Source organism: Rhinolophus sinicus, chromosome 13, assembly GCF_057876585.1.
Source record: "Rhinolophus sinicus isolate RSI-liver-muscle chromosome 13, RSI-T2T, whole genome shotgun sequence".
In the NCBI taxonomy this organism is placed as follows: Eukaryota; Metazoa; Chordata; class Mammalia; order Chiroptera; family Rhinolophidae; genus Rhinolophus; species Rhinolophus sinicus.
The window spans coordinates 25,324,424-25,349,909 of NC_142513.1; the positions used below are offsets into that span (position 1 = coordinate 25,324,424).

General features: G+C 43.2%; 1 protein-coding gene and 1 long non-coding RNA gene across 4 annotated transcripts in view; one reads left to right on the forward strand and one right to left on the reverse strand.

Moving 5' to 3' along the window:
* The window catches only part of DNAAF9 (dynein axonemal assembly factor 9), a 116,834-nt gene that overhangs the window by 20,490 nt on the left and 70,858 nt on the right, over nt 1-25,486 (reverse strand). For all 3 annotated transcript variants that reach the window (XM_074318060.2, XM_019733763.3, XM_019733761.3), the window contains exons 22-29: nt 22,057-22,203; nt 20,896-20,984; nt 20,370-20,471; nt 19,984-20,101; nt 17,939-18,027; nt 16,489-16,647; nt 11,423-11,548; nt 3,584-3,621 (exon numbers count right to left, since the gene is read on the reverse strand). In XM_074318060.2, the coding sequence (XP_074174161.2) occupies nt 3,584-3,621; nt 11,423-11,548; nt 16,489-16,647; nt 17,939-18,027; nt 19,984-20,101; nt 20,370-20,471; nt 20,896-20,984; nt 22,057-22,203 (868 nt within the window). The remainder of the gene's footprint in view (nt 1-3,583; nt 3,622-11,422; nt 11,549-16,488; nt 16,648-17,938; nt 18,028-19,983; nt 20,102-20,369; nt 20,472-20,895; nt 20,985-22,056; nt 22,204-25,486) is intronic.
* Nucleotides 21,265-24,538, forward strand: LOC148756038 (uncharacterized). Its single transcript, XR_016018221.1, has 3 exons — nt 21,265-21,398; nt 21,493-21,615; nt 24,401-24,538. It is a non-coding gene; the product is annotated as an uncharacterized LOC148756038 (long non-coding RNA).

Below are 25,486 nucleotides of genomic sequence, written 5' to 3' on the forward strand. Positions count from 1 at the left end.
AGCCACAGGAAGTGACTGGGGCTCTGGAAACTGAGTGAGGCAAGATGAGGAGGCCAGGCCCAGAATGTGGCACAGTGGGGAGGCAGGAAGAGGTTCTAGAAGGCTCAGCACATTCCGGAGATGGTAGATACGGCAGCCGGATCCTACAAGAGATCCGTGCGAGTCCCAGGGGTGGAAGACAAGAATGGCTGCGGTGGGTCTCGCAGTGAGGAGCCAGGAAAAGCTGAGTAAAGACCTATAACGGCCCTAGGACTCTTGTGTAGTATCTTCTTGGGCAAAAGAAACTGGAGAGTCAGACTAGTGCCAACATGCCAACCTAAGTGGCGTGCACCAATGTTACAAGCATAGGCCTGGCCTGCCCAGAAAAAGGTTGGAATCTTGGTTGCTAACAGACATCTTACCCACAGTATTGTCTGCCTAACAAATACCATGTAGAGAAATCCTGTGGGCTTGGGATTCTAGGTCAGGAGTTGGACATAGAAAAGGGGCTTTTCTTTATAGGGAAACAAGCAAAAGGATTATCTCTAGCATTCCTTAGGCCAGCTATGCAAACTGCCACCTGCCAAGAGGAAATACCATCTGCGAGGCAGGTACAGCAGTTAACCAGAGCACAGGGTGAAGAGGGGACGGTGGGCGGTTTCATCCAGCTTGGGCCAGTAGCTTCCTTCTGCTTTGTATCAAGGAGTTGATACCCAGATTTGGCCAAGGTCTCCCCAGTCTGGGCTGTGAGTGAGCCCAGAGAAACATCTCTGAGGTCTGTTTGACCATCCCAGTCTGGACTAAAGGCTTCCACCAACCCAGGAGGAAACAAAGTTCACTTCTTTTATCTACCTATAGATACTTCTAAAAGGAGGGCATGATAGTAAAATATCTCTGCCTCTGCTTTCAAGCTAGCATTATAATGAGCCTTGCTAGCTGTTTAAAAGCACTGAGGTTATTTCCTAATCCTTAGATTTCTGTAACACATCGTCTTGGGACTAAAATATCATCCTTTTCTTATTGTAAAATAATCCTTTGTTGTAAAAGCAATGAGTCAGGAAGCCTGACTCATGAATAGGAGCAAAGGGAGGTAATATGCTCCCCTTGGGACATAAAGTGTTTGTCTACTGGTGGCAGATCCCACCTCCACGTGAGCCACCAAATCTCCAAGGATAAAAGAAATACAGATGACCCCTGAACAAAGTGGGGGTTAGGAGCATATAGTCAAAAACCTGCATGTAGGGCCGGCCCGGTGGCTCAGGCGGTTAGAGCTCCATGCTCCTAACTCCGAAGGCTGCCGGTTCGATTCCCACATGGGCCAGTGGGCTCTCAACCACAAGGTTGCCAGTTCAACTCCTCGAGTCCCGCAAGGCATGGTGGGCTCCGCCCTCTGCAACTAAGGTTGAACACGGCACCTTGAGATGAGCTGCTGCTGAGCTCCCAGATGGCTCAGTTGGTTGGAGCGCAGACTCTCAACCACAAGGTTGCCAGTTCAACTCCCGCAAGGGATGGTGGGCTGTGCCCCCTGCAACTAGCAACGGCAACTGGACCTGGAGCTGAGCTGTGCCCTCCACAACTAAGACTGAAAGAACAACAAATTGAAGCTGAACAGCACCCTCCACAACTAAGATTGAAAGGACAACAACTTGATTTGGAAAAAAGGCCTGGAAGTACATTGTTCCCCAATAAAGTCCTGTTCCCCTTCCCCAATAAAATCTTTAAAAAAAAAACAAACAAAAAAAAACCTGCGTGTAACTTTTGACTCCCCCAAAACTTAATAGCCCACTGTTAAAGGGAAGCCTTCAATTAACATATATTTTGTATGCTATATGTACTATATACTGTATTCTTAGAATAAAGTAAGCTAGAGAAAAGAAAATACTAAGCAAATCATAAGGAAAATACATTTACAGTATTTGTTGGAAAAAAATCCACATATAAGTGGACCTGCGCAGTTCAAATTCATGTTGTTCAATGGTCAACTGTACTTGCTTTTTATCTGCTCCCTCCCCAGCCAGGCCATGCCCATGGTCAGCCAGGTCAGATCAGTCCATACAGTCCCCTGGGCCCAGATGCCAGGGGAAGATATTTATCAAGGCACAGTCACTCCACAAGCCCCTTGGAGTTCAGATAACAGCGTATGGCCTTAAGGTTATCTGTCCAGATTGGAGTACATCCCTAGCTTTATAAAATCACACAAGTTACCTTTGAACAGGGTTGGGAGGCAATGTTAATGAAATATGCCTACTAAGTGCCAGAGAGAATGGTTTGTCTTGTAGTACTGGCCCAGGTTCGTGGACAGTGAAGATAGAGCACTTCCCTAAGGCTCTTTGCCAGGGCAGCCTGACCATCTGTGCTTTATGTGCAGAAAAAGCAGAGGGGCACTGAGGGGGAAAATACCAATGAGCCAAGGAACACTCGGGTGGCAATAATGTGATGGGCAGGAGCTGACTATATATAGCCTATACCTTTGGCTTTGACCATGACTTCCAAAACATGTATCTGAGACCAGGTAGCTTTCCTTGGTTAGCTCCTGGGCTTGTTTTCTCCTATATTTTCTATTTCAAAGACAGGTACCACAAACCTTCCCACTCTCTCCAGCTAGAAACCTAGGAGTCATCCTAGATACCCCTTTTCCAACTCAGGCCCCACATCTAATCTGTCATCAGATCCTAACCTTCATAAATCTTCCTTCATCTACCTGAGGTGCATACTGAGGGTGGGCCCATTCCACTCTGATGGGGTACAGTGCCTGGAAAGCAACAGAGGCCTCTCAAAGCTGGACTCGAGACTCCTGGTGCAGCAGTCCAACACACACATTCCTCCCTCCAGCGACCTGGCCTCCCGCCCTGTGCAGCACCCAGCTCAGCTGTTTGCTAAGACAACAGCTTTGGTATGCTCTGTTGTCTCCGCTCCCTGTGGACGGGCAGTGCGCTCAGCAGGCGCAACTGTGCTGGGACACCGAGTTATTTTCTTCTGTCTGATTTCTACTTGCTGGGATGGCTCAGGAAGCGCAGCTCCCAGGTCTTCTGACAACAATGAGCATTTTATCACCACTGTAGGATATTCAGAAGTTATTCTGGGTCTCCAGGCACCATAGCTAATATGATTAAAAAGTGCTGCTTCCAGAGTTGCCAGATAGTAGGACAACGCAAGGTTGAGTCTAACCTACAGGATGGGTGGATTTTTCTAAATGTTACCAAGGAGGTGTGAAAAACCCCTGTGTATGTAGTGGTGGTGGGGAGGGGGTGATTAAGGGAGAAGGTTCTATTGGGGCATACTTTGCACTCATGAGACAGGAGGAACAAGATCTTGATCCAGAGGCCAGGAACACCTATTGATCCACTGATATTATTTGGAAGGCCAGGGCAGATTTAAGGCCAGCTCAGGACAGGTGTTGCCATGGCAATTTGTCATCATTAAGAGACAAACTCTGGAAGAATCTGCCTATTAAATATGATAAAAATAAAAGATGTCAAAGTTTTCCCTGGAGTAATTTGGTTTGTTTTAGCTTTTAGAATGGTAGGAAGGAGCATGAAGAAGTCTGTTGCATCTAAACAGAATTTGAAAGGCATGCAAACGGGAAGTAACGCATATTGCTTACCTTGTGAACACTGGTCAAGACATTTAGGAAAGAGAAATCTAGGGGGGAAAAAGAGAAATATTTTAAAACCATTAATGTCAGAGTTGTCATTGATTATTTCCCACAAAAATGTGAATGTCACTGATATCCAAGATGACTTGCTCAGGGGGGCAAGTGGCAGGGAGTACTGAGCATTAAGGAGAGCCATGGTCATGCAAGAGGTTTTCAGAGCTTTGAACCAAAGCTCCTTAAGCCACGATCCCCACAGAAGTCCCTACTTGGCCCATTTTTGGTTAAATGTTGAAAAGGGGATACAGGGGCATGGCCAGTCTAGACTATAGAGATACTGTCCTTAGAGTAAGGAGGGAATCTCAAGGGAAAATGAGAACTACATTTACCTAACTCTGCCAGGGCCTTCAGTACCAAAACTGCCATGCTTCGCCTCATGTGCACATGCGTGCCGGTTCTCCTTTAATTCCATTCTGAGCTTTAAATAGTAAATAAGAAGCAGGAAACTGACTGACTGAATCACAAATGAAGCAGGTGAGGGTGACTGATCCAAAGCGTGAGTTAGTTAACAACTGTAGCTTTGAAGGAAGAAGCTCCAGAGAAAAACTCATACTCTCAGTGTTTTCAATCTCCTAAAAGATCATAGTGCTTTTCTCAGGGAAGAAAGAACACTAATGAGAACAGCTGCCTTTTATCAAGTTCTTACAATGGGGCTGGGCACTGTGCAAGCAGTTCACATCTATAACACAATCTTGTTCTGTCCTCACATCTACCCTGTGCCTCGGGGACTTAAAAGCTGAGAGGAGTGGGTTTTAAATGGTTAAGCAGTCTAAGCACTTTGCCCGAGACCTCACATGAAGTGAGGAAGTGGGAGGGCTTATGCAGTGACCCAGGTCTTTTTGGTACCACAGAGCTCCTGTGTTTTCTTCCCCTGCAAGTGAGATGCTTCCTGCAGCCAAACTTCTGAATCATTGCTGGTTTAAGTGGCAGCTCTTAATGCTGTTCAAAACACTGGGGGAATTTCTCTCCTGCAATTTCTTTGGTGGTAGCAAGCCTTCATCCTTCTATTTGATTTCTGAAAACTGCCAGACACACACCATATGGAACCAAATTTGGTGGACGCCTGAGCTAGATGAGTACCACTTTTTGGGCTGTGGATCTAGTCTCTTGTCTGACTCCCTCATGGTTTCTGAAGAATGCCAAGGAGGAACCCCGAGCCAAGGTTAAGAGCTGTGGAACAACCACACCGGAGGATCCCAAGAACAGAACTCACTGACTTCACCACACTCACAGTCCACCAAATAGCCAGCCACACAGCAAACACATTCTTAGAAAGTGTGTCCCCATCAAGTTCCTGTGACTTTAGAATACATGCCCTTACAGGCCCTTCTTAGCCCCGTTTCTCACAGTAGCCCACAGCACTGCACACCAGAGGCATCTTAGATAAGGTTGAGCAAAGTTCCCCTCAAGGTATCTTATCCAATCACAGGTTGGATGCTCATGTTTTAAACCTCTGATGGGATAGGGTCATCAAGCTGCTCCCTTTAAGCACCTGCAAAGAAAATATTCAGAACACATGGCCTTGCATACATATGAGTCCCTAAAACTGGAATGTCATTTGTCGTATCTTGGCATCTTTGGTATCCCAGTCCTTCCAATTCATATGGTGGTTTTCTTTCCTAATCCAACTGGGAGTTATCACTGCTTCTTTGTAATTCATATAAAATTGCATTAATCTTTTATTACGGCACTTTCTACCCCATATCATGATTGTGTACATGCCACTAGTGTGACATTTGGAAAATTATTTAACTTCTCTGAGTAGCTCCCTCATGGTAAAACATACTAATGATGCTTGCCTTAAAGGGATTTTCAGGATTAAGAGGAGTAAAGCATCACAGTGCCAGACAAATAGTGCGAAGTAAATGTTGGCTCACTTCTTTCCTTTTCTACATATTATCCCCCCTACTAAACTGTGAAAATAAACAGTGCCTGGCATAGGAGTCTTAAACATAGCAGAAAAGTTCTGCACCAAAAATACTGAAATAATGGATATACTATACTGGTTACCGACCAGCTCTTCATGTGAATAACAAAAATGGCTGTAATTACAATATATTCCTAAGCCTTACACAGGTATGGTATTATGCATTTTGCAGTATGCCAACCAAGTACATGATTTATATAAAAGTTTAGTCAACTAATAAATGATACTGATATAATCTATTCCAATTCCTACGTGCATATCTACAAAAACGTAGACATCATAAGAGCAGATACCTGGGCTAACTTGTTCCTTGCTGCCCCCTCAATAATTAGAATGGTCCTGGCACACAGCAGACACCCAACAGAAACTCACTGAATGAAACCTACTAGACTCAAGACATCAGTCAAATCTCACATAGACTCATTTTAAAGCTAAACTGAGCCCACCTCCTAGATTAAAGAAGCCATATTAACGCCCATGTCACAGAAAGGAAAAATAAGCACTACTATGCTCTTCTCCCACCTGTTTTTTTCCCCCCAAACATGATCTAGAGGCAATGATGCAAGTTTTATTTTTGCTAAGGTATCCACTTAAAAAGAAACACCCAAAAAACTGAAATTAGAATTTTAAAAAATTGTCAAAAATTTTTTTATTGTAAAAATAATATACAATTTATAGCTAACATCAAGCTTAATGGTTAAAGACTAGATGCTCTCCCTTTCAGATAAGGAACAACAAAGACGGGATGCCCTTGCCACTTGTACCCAACATTACACTAGAGGTTCTAGTCAGGGCAATTAAGCAAGAAAAAGAAATAAAAGGCATCCAGATGGAAAAGACAAAGTAAAACTATCTATTCATTCATCACATGCTGTTGTATGTAGAAAATCCTAAGAAGTCCATTAAAAAAAAAATCCAAAAACAAGAAACAAAACCCAAAACTAATAGAATTAATAAATGAGTTCAGCAAGGCTGCAGGATATAAGATCAATATACAAAAATCAAATTGCATGTCTATACACTAGCAATGAAAAATTCCAAAATGAAATTAAGAAAACAATTCCATTTATAATATCAAAAAGAGTAAAATACTTAGGAATAAATTAAACAAAGGAAGCACAAGACTTGCAAACTGAAAATCACAAAACATTGCTGACAGAAACTAACGACCTAAATAAATGGAAAGATATATCCATGTTCATGGATTGAAAGACTGCCTATTTTTAATATGGCAATAATCCCCAAATGGTTCTATAAAGTCAATGCAATGTCTATCAAAATTTGAGCTTCTTTGCAGAAACTGACAAGTTGATCCTAAAATTTATATGGAAATGCAAGGGACTCAGAATAGCCATAACAATTTAGAAAAATAAGAATGAAGTTGAAAGATTCTTACTTCTCAATTTCACAACTTACTGAAAGGTACAATAATCAAAACAGTGTGATACAGGCATAAAGACAGACATATAGATCAATGGAATATAACTGAGAATCCAGGAATAAACCTACATATTTATAGTCAACTGGTTTTGACTGTTAGTTCTATTAGTTTCAACCGGTTAGTCAATGGTAAGACAATTTAATGGGGAAAGAATAAGTCTTTTCAACAAATGATGCTGGGAAAACTGGATATCCAGTTGCAAAATAATGAAGTTGGACTCCTATCTCACACCTTATACAAAATGAACTCAAAATGGAAGACCGGCCTAAATCTAAGAGTTAAAACTATTAAAACACTTAGAAGAAAATGCAGGGGTAAATCTCTGTGACCTTGAATTAGGCAATGGTTTCTTAGGTATGAAAAAATATGAAGTCCAAAAATAAACTGGACTTCATTAAAATAAAAATCTTGTGATTCAAAGAATAATATCAAGGAAAAAGGATAACTGATGGGAGAAAAATTTCCACAAATCAAATACCTGATAAAGAACTTGGATTCAGAATATATAAAGAAGTCTTCAAACTCAATAAAAAAGACAACCCAATTTAAAAATGGGCAAAGGATTTGACTAGATATTTCTCCAAAGAAGATACACAGACAGCCAATAAGCAAAGGAAAAAATTCTCAGTATCATTAGTATTAGGAAAATGCAAATCAAAACCACAAGGAGATACCACTCCACACTAGGATGGCTAAAATAAAAAATACACACAATAACAAGTATTGGTGAAGACGTGGAGAAACGAACACTCATACATTGCTGGTGGGAAGGTAAATGGTACAGTGGCTATGGATAACAGTTTGCAGCTCCTCAAAAATTGAAATGTACAGTTATCATGATTCAGTAATTCTATCACTAGGTATATATCTAAGAGACTGGAAAACATATGACCACATGAAAACTTGTACACAAATGTTCATAGCAGTATCATTTATAATAGACAAAAGGTGTAAACAACTCAAATGTCCATCAACTGATGAATGGATAAGATGTGATATATTCATACAATAAAATATTATTTGGCCATAAAAGAAATGAAGTGCTGAAACATGGATGAACCCTGAAAACATTATGCTAAGTGAAAGAAGCCAGACACAAAAGACCACATATTATATGCTTCCATTTATATGTATGTCCAGAATAAGCAAATCTGCAGAAACAGAAAGTAGACAAATAGTTGCCAACGGTTGGGAGGAGGAAGGAATGGGGAGTGACTGTAAAAAAATTATATGGTATGTGAATTATATTTCAATAACATTATATTTTTACAAAGCAATATACATACATATTATAAAATATCAAATGGTTTCCCCATCAGCCAATACTGGTCCCCAAGAAAGTGGCCATTTCCCAGGAGAAACCACTATTACATTTGATATGTTTCCTTCTAGATATTCCTATGAATATACAAATAAACATTTAAAAAAATACATATTGTTTTGGGCAATTTGCTTTTCTCACTTCACAAAACATTGTGGGCATTTTTCTATGTTAGTACATAAAAACTGACTTGATTTTTAAAATGTCTGCATAATATTCCATTAGATGGATATCCCCAAATTTAACCAGGCTCTAATTAGCACTTGGAATCCAGTCCCTAAATAGCATTTGGATTATTTCCAGTTCATTGAGATTATAAAGTGTTGTTTTGAACACTGCAGAACACATGTCATATTTTGGACTGCCCAGTCCCTTCTAAATGCCCACCCTAGGCTTGGACTTAGGCAGCCCATGCCTCTTGTCAACTGCAGAAAAGGGCTTTTCCAGTCTTTCTTGCAGTCTGGTACAGGCATGTGATCTAAGTTCTACCAACCAGATGTACCACAAGACTCCCACTGGCAGTGAGCAAGGTGAGTGAAGGAATTTATGGTAAGCAGACCCCGTTTTCTGGTGAAGGAAGTGGCAGCCCTACAGGGTTTGAGGGTTGCTCTTGGCTTTGACTGAGATTTTCATTTCCATAGTGATTTTATTATTATCTTTATTTTCTTTCCAGGCCTCTAACAGTTCATTTTCCATCTACCTTTGTTCGCTAAACTCCTTTTTGCCTCTGATCTTTTCTATTTAGTTTTATTGAGGTATAACTTGCATATCATAAGTCATTCATTTAAATGTACAATTCAATGATGTTTTCAAAGTAAATTTAGAGTTGTGTCACCACCCCACAGTTCAATTTTAGAACACTTCTATCACCCCAAGAAGGTCCCTCCTGCCCATTTCCCCAGGCCTTTTATATCAATTCCTTGAGCTTTATCCACCCCATCCTGTTAGCTCCTCTTCTTATTTTCCGACAGTGCAGAAGAGTATTTGTCTGGGCTAATTCTTCCGAAGTATAACCTCCATCTGTTGTTTTCTTATTACTATGTTTTCCTACATTTTTTATGGTGGTATCTATCTATGGTAGTATCTAGTCCCATGTTACACTTCCTTCTGCTTTAATTCATCTTTAAATAGAAACTTGACAAAAAGAAGAGACACGAATGGTAGAAGGAGTGGCATGTAAGAGTCAACCTGGCGGTCTGAAGTACAAGGTGATGCTCAGCATTCACTATAGTATCCTAACCTACGACAGAAGGAAAACAGACCACCTGGGCTTTTCTATGGGAGAGCAGAACCCAGGTCTCAGCCAAAGAGAAGACAGAATGATGAAGACATTTCTCGGGATCAGTCAAGGTGATCAGGGACGTAACCTCTAGTGTAATTTCTATGAGAAATCTAAAAATATCAACTCGGGATCCAAACAGGAAGGGAGTTTTTTCAGATGAAGGTCTAAGGATAGGTCAATCATTTACCAGGAGATAACAACATGGACTAACCAGAAAGACCACATGATTGCAGACCTGGGAATATTCCACTGGGCTGAAAGGAGAGGCTCTATGAAGAGACAATGTAATGCTTGAAACTCTCCCCTCTCAGGAATGCTTTCATGATGAAATAGGTACTTTGAGACACCACTGGGGCAGTGCAAACTGTAAAACCTACTCAAAAAGCAATTTGGAAATGTGAATAAAGAGTAATAAAACTGATCATACACTTAAATAACATCTCTTTGAGGAACCTATTCTAAGGAAATTATTTAAAATTTGAGAAATTCATGTGGATAAAGATGTTCCCACAGCATTACTTATAATAACAAAAAGTTTGAGACAATCTATGTGACTGACAGGGAAGAAACTGTTAAGACAATTATGTTTATCCACATAATCAACGATTATATAATTAATCAAAATGTAAGTACCACTGTGATATGGGAACATATATATGTTCACTTACATAATATGTTTGTATGTGAACCTAAGAAGAAGGATATAAAATTATATGTACACCACAACTATAAAAACGCATGCACACAAAAAGACTGGGAAAGAATTAAAAAAAATTTATAATAGGGTGCTGGACCGGTGGCTCAGGCGGTTGAAGTTCCGTGCTCCTAACGCCGAAGGCTGCCGGTTCGATTCCCACATGGGCCAGTGGGCTCTCAACCAAAAGGTTGCTGGTTCAACTCCATGAATCCCACAAAGGATGGTGGGCTGTGCCCCCTGCAACTAAGATTGAACACAGCACCTTGAGCTGAGCTGCCGCTGAGCTCCCAGATGGCTCAGTTGGTGGGAGTGCGGCCTCTCAACCACAAGGTTGCCGGTTCATCTCCTCGACTACCGCAAGGGATGGTGGGCTGTGTTAGTTGCCTCTGCAACTAACAACAGCAACTGGACCTAGAGCCGAACTGCACCCTCCACAACTAAGATTGAAATGACAACAACTTGACTTGGAAAAAGTCCTGGAAGTACACACTGTTTCCCAATAAAGTCCTGTTCCCCTTCCCCAATTAAAAAAAAAAAAAATCTTAAAGAAATTATAATAGTTACATTGAGTTGTATGAGATTATGGATGAATTTTTTGTTGTTGTCATATTATGTCCAAAGTTAAAAATAAAAATTTTTCTGTTAGTAGTGAGAATGAATGTTGTCATGAACTGAGGTAAGATGGCAGTTAAGACAGCATAACCATATGAAAAAGTATCTGTAAGACAGTCCAAGAGCCTTGGGACACAGGCCCTTCCCCTGCAGTAAAAATGAACAGAAAAGGCTGCCATGGACATTTCCTTCTGGAAGAAGCTGTTTCCCTGCAGTAAAAACGAACAGAAAAGGCTTCCATGGACATTTCTTTCTGGAAAAAGCTGTTTCAAGTTCCACTGCCCCAGATGAACTTTTTCATACACGAAGAAAAGTGGTGAGAGGCTGCTAGTCCAAAGGGGTCTCCTGAGAACCTGGCACTAATCAAGTAACAACAGAGCAAGTAAGGTAGACTGACACATTCCAAGAAAAACAAACATAAAGATGTGTCTCCTAGTGGATGACAGAAAACTGCTTTCTGTACATTAAACACACCGTGTCCTACGGGCTGGATGTGGTCCTAAGTCCGTACCTGTGCTCCATGTAGCAGCTCAGGGGCTCCACGCACGCCGTGATGGCACCAATGGTGAAGCAGGACTTGACATTTGAGTCTGGATGGGTCTGCAGGGCCTGGACAACATCAATAACATCTGTGTAACTGGAGAAGAAAAAGTAAAGGTAAGTTCACTGATTGGGGCACGGAGAGGGGAACACTGAGTGGCTGAGTGAGCAGGGGTGGAAGGAAGATCAAAGGAGGAGACTGTGATTCCTTGGGGGTCACACTATTTCATGAGCTAGAGCCCCGAGAGCCCACAGTATTTCTGCATTCCCAAGTTCCATCAGTCCTCATAAATATGCAAGAAGTGAGTGGAAGAACACCCCCTCCCCCCAACCTGGGGGTAAAGGGAAGCCTGCACAGGTGGGACTCGTGTTCTTAAGCCTATTTTCTAATCAAGTTAGGAACTCCTGCACTGGCCTTTTTTGTTTTGTTTTTTTTAATAACTCTTTCCTTTCTTTCCGCCTCACAGAACATGCAGGCAAGAGAGAAAGGGCGGTCGTCAGGTCCCTCTCCAAGTCAGCAGGCACATGTTACACACTGCTTGCATTCGTATCTCCTGCCTGGAACTCCCTCCAAACTCCAGATATTTCCACTTAGAACTTACTATGTTCATGATCTGACTCCCCCAGGCCTGCGCCTCCCAAGGCCTTGTCCTTCTCAGCAGAGGAGACTCCTTCAGGCCGAAGTATTTGGAGTCACCACTGACCTCATTTTCTCTCAATCTTCAAAATATAACTAGAATGAGATCACGGCTCACACTCCCATGTTACTATTGGGTCCAAACTATTACATCTTTTGCCTGGGTCACATCCCCCATCTCCTCACTGGTTTGTCTGCTTCTGTCCTTGCCTCTCCCCAACCTGTTTTCAACACAGAAGCCAGAGAAATCGTGCTAATCCCGTCATGCTCAGCCACTGAGTGGGTGGCGTCCCTCTCACTGTGTGTGAAAGCCAAAGCCCTTACAATGATCCGACAGCCCTCTATGACCTGACCCCACACTGCAGAACAGAGTTTAATCTCCTACTATTCCTTCCCTTACCATCCAGCCACTTTGGCCTCCTGGCTATTCCCTGAACATTCCAGGCATACTTCCACTGTGCACTCTCTGTCCCCTCTCCTGTGATGCTCTTTTCCTTAGATGTCTGCCAGGATTGCTCTCTCACTCCCTTATGAGGGAGCTGTCCTGACTTGATACAGCCTGTGTGATACAGCAACTCTCCCTCTGGCACAACCTGCCCAAGTCCCAATTCTTCTCCAAAGCACATACTTTGTTTTTCTCCTTTATTTGTTTACAGTCTGTCTTTCCAATTAAAATGCAAGGCAGTTGTTGAGTGGTGTAATCTATGGTGTCTAAAGCCGGGTAGATAAATGAACTGGACATTCAACCCCGGGCAGACTCATGGCTACTCCAAGAAGGGATGTGTCCTTTCACTCTGTGGATAACACTTTCTCAATTGGACCCAGCCGATCACCAAAAGGTCAGTTCCTATGGAGGGAAGGCAAAGCTGATGGGTAGCCTTGCAGATCACAAGGGCCTGGGTGGCTGGCGGGATAGGAACAGCCTGCCAGCCTGCCGGAGCCATTTCCTGAGTTGCTACACACACAATGCATCTGTAAAACCGGCACTTGGCTTTATCCTTGATTACAATTTTAGCACTCCTCCCCACAGGTCTGCCTCAGTCCCGACAAACCAGAAGTGATTCAGTGAAGAACAGGGTGTGCGAAGGCCTAGAGCTTCCCTACGAGGGTCTGGCAGCCCGGGAGCCTTCAGAGTGAGCCCGCTGCTCACTGGCTGCTCTCAAAGGCTTCTCCTCCTGCCGGGGCTTCTGTGTGCATGACCGCGTGGGGTTCTTTCCACTGGTTCTCAGTGTCTGGGGGGCCTGCCTGCCAGGAGAGCCCCCACGCTGCCCACATCGCCAGGCCGTTATGCACACACACGGACTGATGCTTGTACCCTGCCCCGAATCTCTTCGTGGTTGTGTTTAATGGATTTAACTCTCATGGTTAAAGTGCCCTAGCCTTGCTCCTCTGTATTAGCTTTCCCCGACTCCAAAAAAAAAAGTGTTTGGGAGCTTTTTATTGTCCATGTTTGGTATAAACCTGTAAAGACTCTCATTTCTTGAGGCTGTAAAGAACTGAAAGATTTACAAGCCAATCCTGCAGATTTTGGTAATTTTAATACAATAGGTCTACCCTTAGAGAGGGTGGCTGGAGAATTCCCAGGTTTTCAGAGCATTCATTCTTATTTATTTGTTTGTTTATTTACTTATTTATTAAGTGTGTTTTTCCAGGACCTATCAGCTCCAAGTCAAGTAGTTGTTTCAATTTAATTGTGGAGGGTGCAGCTCACAGTGGCCCACTTGGGGATTGAACCAGCAACCTTGTTAAGAGCACCGCGCTCTAAGCAACTGAGCTAACCGGCCGCCCTGATCTTCATTTATTTTAATGAAAGATGGTTAGACTGAAAACAGGCCCCAGACTCCTGGTGAGGCCAGTGCATCTATATGATGCATCTGGGCACTGCAGCCCAGAGCCCTGTGGCAGGAGAGGAGGTCCTTGGTGCCAGCCACTCTGCTTATTAATGCTGGACCCACCCTCCCTAGCCCCTGCCCTACAGTAAGTGTCCTGGGTGTGGCCTCCAAACAGAAGGAGGCAGCCCTCACCACAGAAGCAGACCACAACAGCTGCCACTATGGCTAAACTGCCCAAATGCATGATGAAGGCAAAAAGCTGGCTCTTCCATGTTTGCCTCTTTCTTGTCAGTACTCTCTTTATTAAAAATAAAAACACAACAAAAGCCCAGCAGGACTTAAACTTCCTTTACTCTGAAATAAGATACTCAATTCAAGTGTCCTTTGGGCTCTGTTTTATGTTTGCAATTTAAGCCTACAATTTGGGCACGTTTCACATTAATTCAATTTTTGTTTTGAGAGAGATACTTTGTTTTAAATGTAGATAATTTAAAGAATCATTTTATAACATTCCAAAGTGTAAACGAATACAGCTCCTCAAATTCCGTAAAGTTAATTTTTAGACATTCCAATTTCCCCAGTTTTACTTATTTGTGTTGTACGTATTAAGTTCTGCGTGATTCTGTCACCCGTGTCGATTCCTATGTTCACCAGTCATGATACTGAACAGTTCTATCAGTACAAAGACTCTTCGTGTTGCCCTTTTATAACCACACCCACCTACCTCGTGCCCCCCACTCTCACCCTAACTCCTGACAACCACTATCTGTCCCACCTTTAAACATTTTTATCATTTCAAAAATACATTAACTTTTAAAACAATGGCAAATAGTTCCGTTTGATGTTAAAGCTCAATACCACTGCCCCTCAATGACAACCCACTGCTGCAGTTGAGTGGCACCAGCCTACTCTAGGAGCAAAAGAAAACTGCTTTAGCCACAGGTTTCCCCCAAAGAATCCTATAAATGAAGATAAAAGTAACATTCAAATAATAAAGTATCAACTGAGAAGCTTCTGGGTTCTTCAAATAATAAAGTATCAACTGTGAAGCTTCCTTCACCAGCAATCTCAATACTGGGCTCGAAGGTCCAGCCCCAAGCAGATGGACATGCAAAAAGGAGGCTGCCACGTGTTCCTGCTGAGCCTCGGGACAATGGGCCCAGCCTATAAGGACAGTGTCTTAGTGAGAGCCACAGCACTTAGCTGACACCCTGGCTCAAGGCCCTCAGGAAATCTGAGGTCCCTGGCATCCTGGACAAAGGCTGGGTCTGAGAGTACGAGAGTGGGCTGGCCACACACTGTCGCTGCAGTCCAGAGTGGCCAGGACAGCTGACACTTTTGCAGACTTGTACAGTCAGAGACAAGGAGTCAGAGATACTCTCTGAAGTGACTGAAGATGGCAATGACCTCAGCCTCACAATGTTAAGGTGCCAAATTTGACTCCAGATCCACACCCCCAATGACTCTCAACTCTGACAGGGGCCAATCCATTCTTTTGACCATTAGCAGCGATGGACAACTAGAAGAAAATGTGGTTTCAGACCCAGACTCTTGCTCTGTGGCTTCCACAACCTCAGCCCACGGTAGGACAAAGGGGCTGACTGAAGGGAAGCCCATGGCAGGGGTGAGAACAAGGCCTGAAGAAGAGAAACGATGGCCAGGTGGGGTGCCCAGTCCTGCCCACCTCCTGCCTCGCTCACTGGCCTGGCTTTCCTCCAGTTCTCACCACCACACACAGGAGACCAAACATGGCTTTGGATCTGGGCCTGATCTTTACCAGAAACAATTAGCCAATTGCAAATACTAATTATTCTGAGCACAAAAAACACAGCATAGCACAAAAGCACTTTGTGGGGTCTGCCAATAGAGTACTTATTACCAACCATAGTGACACACACAGGTGAAGAGCACAGCCCATATTTTCCTGACCCGGCACGTTCTGCTCTGGGTTGGGGGCGGGAGGGTGATGGGCCTGCACAGGGCTCCTCCCTGGAAGGCCTTAGAACAGGTCAAGGGGAGCTGCTTGCAGCCAGGACCCCGGAACAGTGATACACACTGTCAAACCTGTCCTCCCAGGAAGCTCCTTGCTCAAACGGACTATTCAAGCTCCTCACAGGGTCCCAGGAAACCCTCCTAAACCAGCCACCCCAGGGATGGTGGGGCTTGAGATTGCAGAGTGTGGGGGCTGTCTCTGCAATTCCACAGGAGGAGGGCTTAAACAGATGAAGCTCCCTTGCCTAGAAGGTGAAGGAAGAGGTTTAGGGACCACTATTGTAAGAATTATCAAGGAATCTTGCCCAGAAAACTTCCTCTGTAATTCCCCATCTTTTGGGGATATTACGATATTTAAGCCAAACTTGAAACTTGTGTGCAAGCCACACCAGCCACTCTAGGCCACAGGGTGGCAACAAGAGTCCTTGCTCCTTTAAGGCCTCTCTGTGCAGCGCTGACACTGCTCATGTGTGTGTGGAGTTTGTTCTGTGCCCCAGGTTGGCCACACATGAAACAACAGTAATGACAAGGTCACCACCGTACCCCCCTGCCCCCCGGGAGACTTCCAGTGCTCACCCTTGTAATACCACCAGCAGTCTGGCCTTCTTGCGGATGTAGGCTGACTGGCGGGCACAGTGGTTCCGCTGGGCCTCCAGGGCACTGGAAAGGTACTTCTGGAAATGGGCAGCATGAAAACATTCGGAGCTATCCATGATTTGGCGGTATACCATCCACCTGGAAACGGCAAGTGTAATCTCAGCATGGGGGCCACCTGATTGGCTGTCCCTGTAAGCTCAGCTAGTGGATTCAAATGTGCCCAGTACTCCCACATTCTGCCCAGTGAATCCATACAGGAGAGAGCAATCTTGGTACCAAAGACACAGGCTGAGGGCACGGCTGGGTGGGGAGGCCCATATTTTGAAACCACAACTCTTGGAGCTTTTGACCGGAAATGTCTTGCCACAGGGAAAAAGGTCAATAGACTTGACCAATAGACTTCAGAGTTGAGAAAGACTCTTGACCGGGCAGTCACTACAATGGCTTTAGTCTGGTGCTCAGTAAAACTCTTGCTCAAAATAAGAAATGGGCAGGGTGAAGAATTCAGACTGTTTACAGAACAAAAGCAATGGAAATGCGGGAGAAACTGGTTAACTATTTAGTACTTATAAAGAAGGTCCAATGTTTCCCTAGCATCTCTCCAAAACTCACCTCCCACCTGAAACTCCAGGCGACTGCAGTCTTCTCAAATTCCTCTATGGCCTCCTGTAGGATGCCTTACTTTGAGGTAGACTGACTAGATATTAAATGCCCTGCTCAGTCAGGAGAATTGTTTATTAAACTGCCAGGCAGGTGGAAGTGATGGATGAATGATTTCCCCACTTTCACCTGAGCCCGTGTCCCAGCTGCAGCTGAACTCACGCAGTCCCTCTGTGGTCAGGGATGGATCGCATCGTCACTCACCAGCTCCCAAGTTCTAACCAGCGTGGTCCTGAATTGCCCTGCTGACAGGCCTTGGCCTGTGCTGGTCCTGCTGCGATAGTGCTCTTCCAAGGTAGCTAAGGGTTCACTTCCTCATTTCCTGAGGGCTTTGCTCAAATGTCACCTTCTCAGTGAGATCTCCCCTGAGCACCCAATTTAAAGCTGGAATCCCTGCTCTCCTCTGCCCCCAACCCCACCATTCCCCGGCCAGCCCAGCACTCCCTATAGCTTTCTCTGCTTTATTTTCTCCATAGCACTTTGCTTAATATACTATTTTCCTTACCTGGTTAACTGTCTCCCCACACTAGAATGTAAGCTCCATGAGGGCACAGAATTGCTAGTGTGTTTTGTTCATTTGTACTCTACACTTAGAACAATGCCTGGCAAACATGAAGTGCTCAGTACAAATGTGTCAAATGAATGGATAGGTGATGTGTGCTGATACCAGTTATACCAAAAGTCAGTACCTGGTGAAGGTTTCCCAGGGCCTCGGCAGGCCCAGGCACAGAATCCCTTTCCCCAAAGCAAAGGCAGCAGCCATACTAACCTGCCATATTCCTTATGCAGAGTGACCAGAAAAGCACAGAGCTCGCTAGCATGACAGCCCGGGAGGCCAGTTACAATGCTGATAATGACCTACATGAAAGAAAAGCCATGTGGGTTTGTGATTCGACTGGGAGGGAGCGCTGTGTGAGAGGTTAAGAGAACGGTCTTGTAGAGCCGGCAACTCTGTCTGGAGGCAGAGGGATGGCTGAAGAGAATCTAAAGGGCTGCCTCCATGTTCCTGGATGGAAGGACAAGCACAAGAAGGTAGGAAGGACCAGCAGGCAGGAAGAGGGAGACACAGACTGGCCTGAGATGCCGTCCACAGCCAAGGCCAGCTCCTGTCTCCTCCATGTTCTAGGAATGTATCCTGCGGGAGGGACACTGTCCCCTCACAAGCTGCTGCAATCACACCTTTCCAAGCATTTCCACCCATCATGAGACGGGCTATCTCACTGGTTCTCAATTCGAACTCACTAGCTATGGGACCTTGAACTAACAACAGAACCTACCTTGAGGGGTAGGTGTGATGATTAACTGAGTTAATATACGTAAAGTGCTTAGAACATGGTCTGGCACATAGCAAACACATCTTAAATTTTGTATTACTATTATAATTTTCACGGAGCAGATTGTGACTAGATCAATTAAAATACAATGGAAAATACTGGGCAGAAAGTAGGTCCGGACAAAAATACCATGGGCTCAGTTGACGTGGTAATTTCAGGAGACAAGTGGCAGTGGGGAGGTTTCTGTCTGGCTGCCGTACCCTCTAAGCCACATAGCCTGAGCTAAGGAAACAAACTGGTGTAGGAAGCATTTCTGAGTGTTGATGGGGAAAAGAGGAGCCCGGCTGGACTGCCCTAACCTCAGTACACAACCACAAGGAAACAGGGCCCTCTGCAGGCAGATATTGCAAAGCAACTTGAAGAAATTCATTGACAAAGAAGGGGTCAAGCAAGGAGGAAAGGAACCATGCAACTGCTGAAGGATGTAGATATAAATGACATAGCACGGCAAGGGCCTCTTTAAATGTGTTTTATCACAACACACAAGACTCACTGGGACAGGCCTGGTCACAGATTACTTAGACTAAAGCTCAGCCTGGTGGCATCCATGATTTGAGATGGTCGCATCAGCAGAGCGAAAGCTGTGGATCCCTCTCCTTTTGTGGGAAGCAGAAGCTCTCCCTCCTCCCCTCTGACCAGGCCCCTACTCCGTATCCCTTTTTGCTCCTGTGGGCAGTACTCTATGTAACTGATGTTTTTGTTTAACCTCCTCCCATCCACATTTCCCCGTGTTGGTGCCTTTTCCTCAGTGCCCAGGCCTCTGTTTACAGCACACATATCTACGCCAGAAACCTTCTTAGTTGAAGGCGAGTTCTACGGCACCTTTTAAACAAAATGTAACAGCTACGCATTTTCGTTTTTAAACTCTTGCCTAAGGGAAAAATGAAGCTTTTGATTGCTTAATGTTTCTATTTTCTTTTGCAGTGGAGTGTCTTGCACAGAAATAAATGCCCTCTTTGAGTATATAAAGACATACAGCTCCAAAGAAATGGTGGGAGGGGTTAAGAGGCGAGTGTGAGGCAGGAGCAGATTAAAATCCACTCTTGGGAAGACAATGTTTATAAAGCATCACCTTACCCTGCTGATGACAGCAAGGCCCAACAAACAAGGCCCATCCCTTTGTTAAGCTCAATGTGTCACCACTGCCAGCTAAGTCCTTGTCACAACCAGAAAGAGCTGACAACATGAGAGCACGGAGCAAAGAGTTTGAAAGGCCTAGAGAAGCAAGGGGAGGCACGGCAAGATGCCCGAGTGTTACCACTGCCATGGGGCTTGGCTGGGGTTAATGAGGACGCCTGTCCTTAGTCACTGTGTAGAACACGTTTTCTGTGTATCATTACATCAGTGTCCAAGGAGGTGGAGAGCCTTAGAAAAGGGACTCTGCCTGAGCGATTTTTGTTGACTGACACAGAAGAACCAAAGGCAGGCTATCAGGATTCTCTTCCCATGAACTCCCATCACACTCGGTGAGCGGCTGTACCTTGTCATTTTCTACTTGGTGAGTAGGGTTGATTTCAGTTTGCTGCAGCAGGACAGGGAGATGGGTCCTCATCACAGGCTCCCGACTAACGCTGCTGACAGCGAAATGCTGGAGAAACCTAGAAAAACAAAGACCACGCTATTATGTTACTCTCACCAGCCTTGCCTGACTTTGCGTTTTAACATGAGAAACTCTTTAATTGCTGAAAAATAAATCTTAGATTCTCTCTAGAGAACAAAATTGTATATGGTGTGTCACTACGACCTTTTACAATGATCCTTAAGAAGCTATGAAGAAAAAGGAACTTAGAAAGGACCAACACTGAAGCTTCTCACATTTCAAAAGCCAGAACACTAAACATCTATCAACAGAAAAGCAGAGCTCACCAGTCCAGATCGGGGAGTTTAGCTGAGAGGAGCTTTAGAGGACTCCGTTTCTCCCCGGCAGAATGGCTCAGGACACTGAAGAGCTTCTGTGCACTGGAGTGTCTGGAATATCAAAAGCTCACATTTAGAACTCCATCTCCGTACAGCACATATACATTACGTAACTTGGTCTGATACCTTCAAGCCAGTGTCCCATGACAGAGTCAACACTTCTAAAACAAGCATCTCACGGACTTAAACAAAATGGGGTGTCAGTGCACAACACCTAGTGTGCCCACAAAGGAAGCTTGGCCTGAAACCCTTCGTCATATGGGTTTCTGATTCTTGGTGGATTTCATCTTCCTTGACTTCTATTTCCCTAAGGAAATTTGCTACCTGCGAGTTGGCAGCACTGAAATGACTGTGTCGGCCCTTTTTTTAGAAGCCAAGACCCCTGTGTTACATAACTCAGTCATCCTATCCTGCAGAGAGAGCAGACTCGCACAGCTTAGGGGAGCAAGCATAAACAGTGAAGGCAGCCACTTACAATCTCTTTTGTTCCACAGATAATCCATCTTCCTGGATCACTTTTAAAGACAGTCCTGAGTTAGCCTGCTGTTGCCAGAGGGAGAAGACCTAAACAAAACAGAATTTGAGCAAAGAACACTTTAAAACCAACAACAGGATATGGAACCCACATGGGGATTTAATGGTTGTTGAAAATCTAGACTGTCAGTACAGAGACAAACCATCATAACAAACAAGTTTGTTTCAAAAATAGAGCCCTGAAGCAATTTTGTTCTGTATTTTTCAGAACTAGAATTTCTTTCAGGGTTCCTCTCCCAGGGATTCTGCTCCTTTAGAGACCAGGAAGCACGGAGGAAGGTGTCAGGTAACACTGTTCTGGCAGAAGGGGCATGTTCTTCCCTGGTGAAAGGGCCAGACAGAAAGAATAGTTCAAGCAACTCCTGTCTGCAGGCAGAGGGATGGCTGAAAGAGAATCTAAAGGGCTGCCTCCATGTTCCTGGATGGAAGGACAAGCACAAAGAGGTAGGAAGGACCAGCAGGCAGGAAGAGGGAGACACAGACTGGCCTGAGATGCCGTCCGCAGCCAAGGCCAACTCCTGTCTCCTCCATGTTCTAGGAATGTATCCTGCGGGAGGGACACTGTCCCCTCACAAGCTGCTGCAATCACACCTTTCCAAGCGTTTCCACCCATCATGAGGCTGGCCATCTGTTTGGACTTTGGCTGCTGCTTGGTCTCTAGGTGGGTTGTGTAATTCTCAGTAAGCTCCCTCACTCATGCAATCTGTGCTGAGTGCCTAGAATATACAGTCTGCCAGGTGGGACCATCCACTAGGGCAGGGCCTGTGAACATGGGGAGGGAGAGCTTGGAGTGGGGTAGAGAGCTCTGATCCAGTAGGTAGGGCCCAACAATTCAACACAAGGGCTGCAAGGAAAGTGAGTCTAATTAGGATTTAAAGGGACAAAGAAGAACTTTCTTAGAAGATGAAAAGCCTTTTGTTCAGTCCCTTTAGGTTCTCACTTTTGAATGGCAACAGTGAGACCCAAGGGATTAGAAGCAGCCACTTCTCATAACTCTCCCTTTCATTACCTCACTGTTAATGCTGAGAAGCCTCCTTACTATCTAAACTGCTAAAAAAAATAAATAAAAAAAATACTTTTGCTGACTACTGTTTGATGTTACCTCTGAGTAAAATGCTTGGTATATCTTTGATTTGGGGAAAAGGGCAATCATCAGAAAATTGCTCGATCCATGGAAATGAACTGGGAGATGAGGAAGTAATGAGTTTCTGAAGTCTATCAGAAGGGCAGCAACAATACTGGAGGAATCCTAAAGAGAAGAAGAGGGAGCATCAGTGAGAAAAGCCATTTGCATGATACCACAACTACTGTCAGATACATGATGAATTTCAGTGCAATTATTTTCACATTATGTAGTTTACTGGGGTTGAATTATAGATGTGCTTTCCAATATGTGAAACACAGGAAGTACACGGATCTTTTCTTCTAAACTAAAAATATCTCCACATTCTTTCTAGAGTGTTAACCCCGTATCAGATATATGATTTGTAAATATCTTCTCCCATTCTGTGGGTTGTTTTCATTTTCTTGCTAGCGTTCCTTGATGAACAGTTTTTAATTTTGATGAAGTCCAACTTATATATTTTTTCGTTTGTTGTCTTTCTTTTTGGTGTCATATCTAAGAAATCATTACCTAACCAAGGTCACAAGGATTTACTCCTAAGTTTTCTTCTAAGAGTTTGTTTTGGCTCTTACTTTTAGGCCTATGCTCTATTTTTAGTTGTATATGGCATAACATAAGGGTCTAACTTCATTATTTTTCATGTGGACATCCAGATGTCCTAGCACCATTTGTTGAAAAGATTGTCCTTTCCTCATTGAATGGTCTTGGCACCCTTGATGAAATCATTTAACCATATATACAAAGGTTTATTTCTGGGCTCTCTATTCTATTCCGTTGGCCTGTATGTCTGACCTTATGCCAATGCCACACTGTTGTTTGATTACTGTAGCTTTGTAGTAAGTTTTGAAATCAGGAAGTGTGAGTCCTCCAACTTTGTTCTTTTTAAAGATTATTTTGGCTATTCAGGGGTCCCCTGGGATTCTATATGTATTTCAAGATGGGTTTTTCTATTTTTGTGAAAAATACTGTTGGGATTTTGATAGGAATTGCATTGAATTTGTAGATTGCTTTGCGTAGTATTGTCATCTTAACAATATTAGTCTCTAATCCATAAAGATGGGATATCTTACCATTTATTTAAGTCTTCTTTAATTTCTTTTAGCAATGTTTTATTTATAGTTTTCAGTGTACAAGTCTTTCACCTCTTTGGTTAAATTTATTACTAAGTATTTTATTATTTTTGATGCTATTGTAAATAGAATTTTTTTCTTAGTATCTTTTTCAAATTGGTCATTAGTAGGGTATAGAAATACGATTTTTGTGTTTTATATCCTGCAACTTTAGTGAATTCATTTATTAATTCTAACATTTTTTGTGTGTGTGTGGAATCTAGATATGTGGGTTTTCTACACATAAGATCATGTAATCTGTGAACAGAGATAATTTTACTTTTTCCTTTCCAATTTAGATTACTTTAATTTCTTTTTCTTGACTGACCGCTTTGGCTAGAACTTCCAACTCTATGTTGAATAGAAGTGGCAAAAGCGAGCATCCTTGTCTTATTCCCGATCTTAGGAGAAAAGGTTTTTTTTAACATTTAATTTTCTATTATAAAAGCAATATGTCCATTAATTAAAAATTTGAAAAAACAAAACAAAAATAGTATAGAGAAGGTTTTAAAAAGTAATTTAAAGTCCCACCACCTAAACCCAACTACAGCTAACATTTTAGTACTTGACTTGCCTTTTTTTTGGCATTGGGAAATCATATTTATTTTTATATTTCCAGATTTTGCTTTTTAAAACTTACTGTTAGCATCTGCCATGTTGTTGCAAACTATCTGTAAACATTTGTAAAGACTGCATCCCATTCCCCCGTAAGCCAACCCTATGGCTGGGCATTCATACCTATTCCATTTCTCCTCTACCAATAGTAACTTTTATCTACTCTTTGCTAATTTACTATTACACATGGCAGTGCGAGGCCGTTTCTGATGTGCTTCCATCTACAGGCACACCTCGGAGATACTGTGGGTTCAGTTCCAGACCAGCATAACAAAGCGAGTATTGCAATAAAGTGAGCTGTAATCTTTTTGCTGGTGTAGGGTCTTGCCTTCAGTTCGTAAAAAAGGCAACATCTGTGAAGCATAGTAAGACAAGGTATGCCTGTATATGTTAACTATCCTCAGCTCCTCCGAACACCTCTGACCTGGGATGGGACTGTTTTCATGTTAGTAGAGTTCTTCATAGAAAAGAAATATTAACTCATTTTTTTAATCACCAAAAATGTTTTTCCCAGCTTAGTTTCTGCTTTTTAATTCTTTTTGAGATACTTTTTAGAGTTTTAAATGATTAGTCTGATAAATTTTATGCTATATCCACAGAATGGAATATTACTCAGCAACAAAGCAATTAAAAGGAACTGACTATTGATACATACAACATGGATGAATCTAAAGATCATTACGCTGAGTGAAAAAATGCCAGACTCAAAAGGATACAGAATGTACAATGAATGTCCATTTATACAATATATAAAACTTCAGAAAATGCAAACTAATCTACATCACAGAAAACTAATCAGTGGCTGCCTGAAGCCAGAAGAGAGGGAAAGATGAACCGCAAAAGGACATTAGAAAACGTTTTTGGGGTGTTGATTCTTCTGTATCTTGACTGCGATGGTTTCATGAGTGTATACATCTGTCAAAACTTTCAGTGGATAGTTAATTGTATTGGAAGTATACTTCAATAAATTATCAGCAAAAATTTTAAAAATCCGTAAGTGGTCAAATTTGACATGCTTTTCTTATATCGTTTCTAAGCTAGAGAGTCTTCCCATTCCTAGAGGTTTAATAAATAATCAATTTTAAAAAATATTCTTCCTTCTACTTGTGAAGTTTTAAAATATTTAATTTTAATCTATCGGAAGTTTATTTCAATTTTTGATGTGAGGTAAGACTCCTTCGCCCCCCCCCCCCCCTTCAAATGAGCTAACTTATAGTCCCAGTAACTTGAATGATTCATCCTTTCTCCTCTGACGCTGGGAGACCTAACTTAATATCAAAGTTTTCATCTATAGGGCCATCCACTCTGACTCAGTGGGCTGCCTGCATTTCCGAACATGCTTTAAGGCAGCAGGTTCCATGTGGGGGAGAGGATTCTTTCAAAAACTGCACACAGATTTCATTTTCTGACCTTCTGCCGAAACCATCTCATCTAGTCTGTCCTGGCTCCCAAATAAGCTGGTTTTGAGGCTGAGGTTGAGTGTCACATTGAGAAACAAGCTGTGCTCTGGCCAAGGGGTACAGGCTAGAGGAAACTCCTAACTACCCTCTTCCTCCAGGGGAAAGGGGAAATGTTGGTGCAGACTGGTGAAGTTAAAGGATGCTTCTGGGGATGGAACTTTCTGCAGCTGGAGGTTAAGTCTGCATGACAGGGTAGGGCTAAGTCCTTATGGAGAAAGTTAGCCA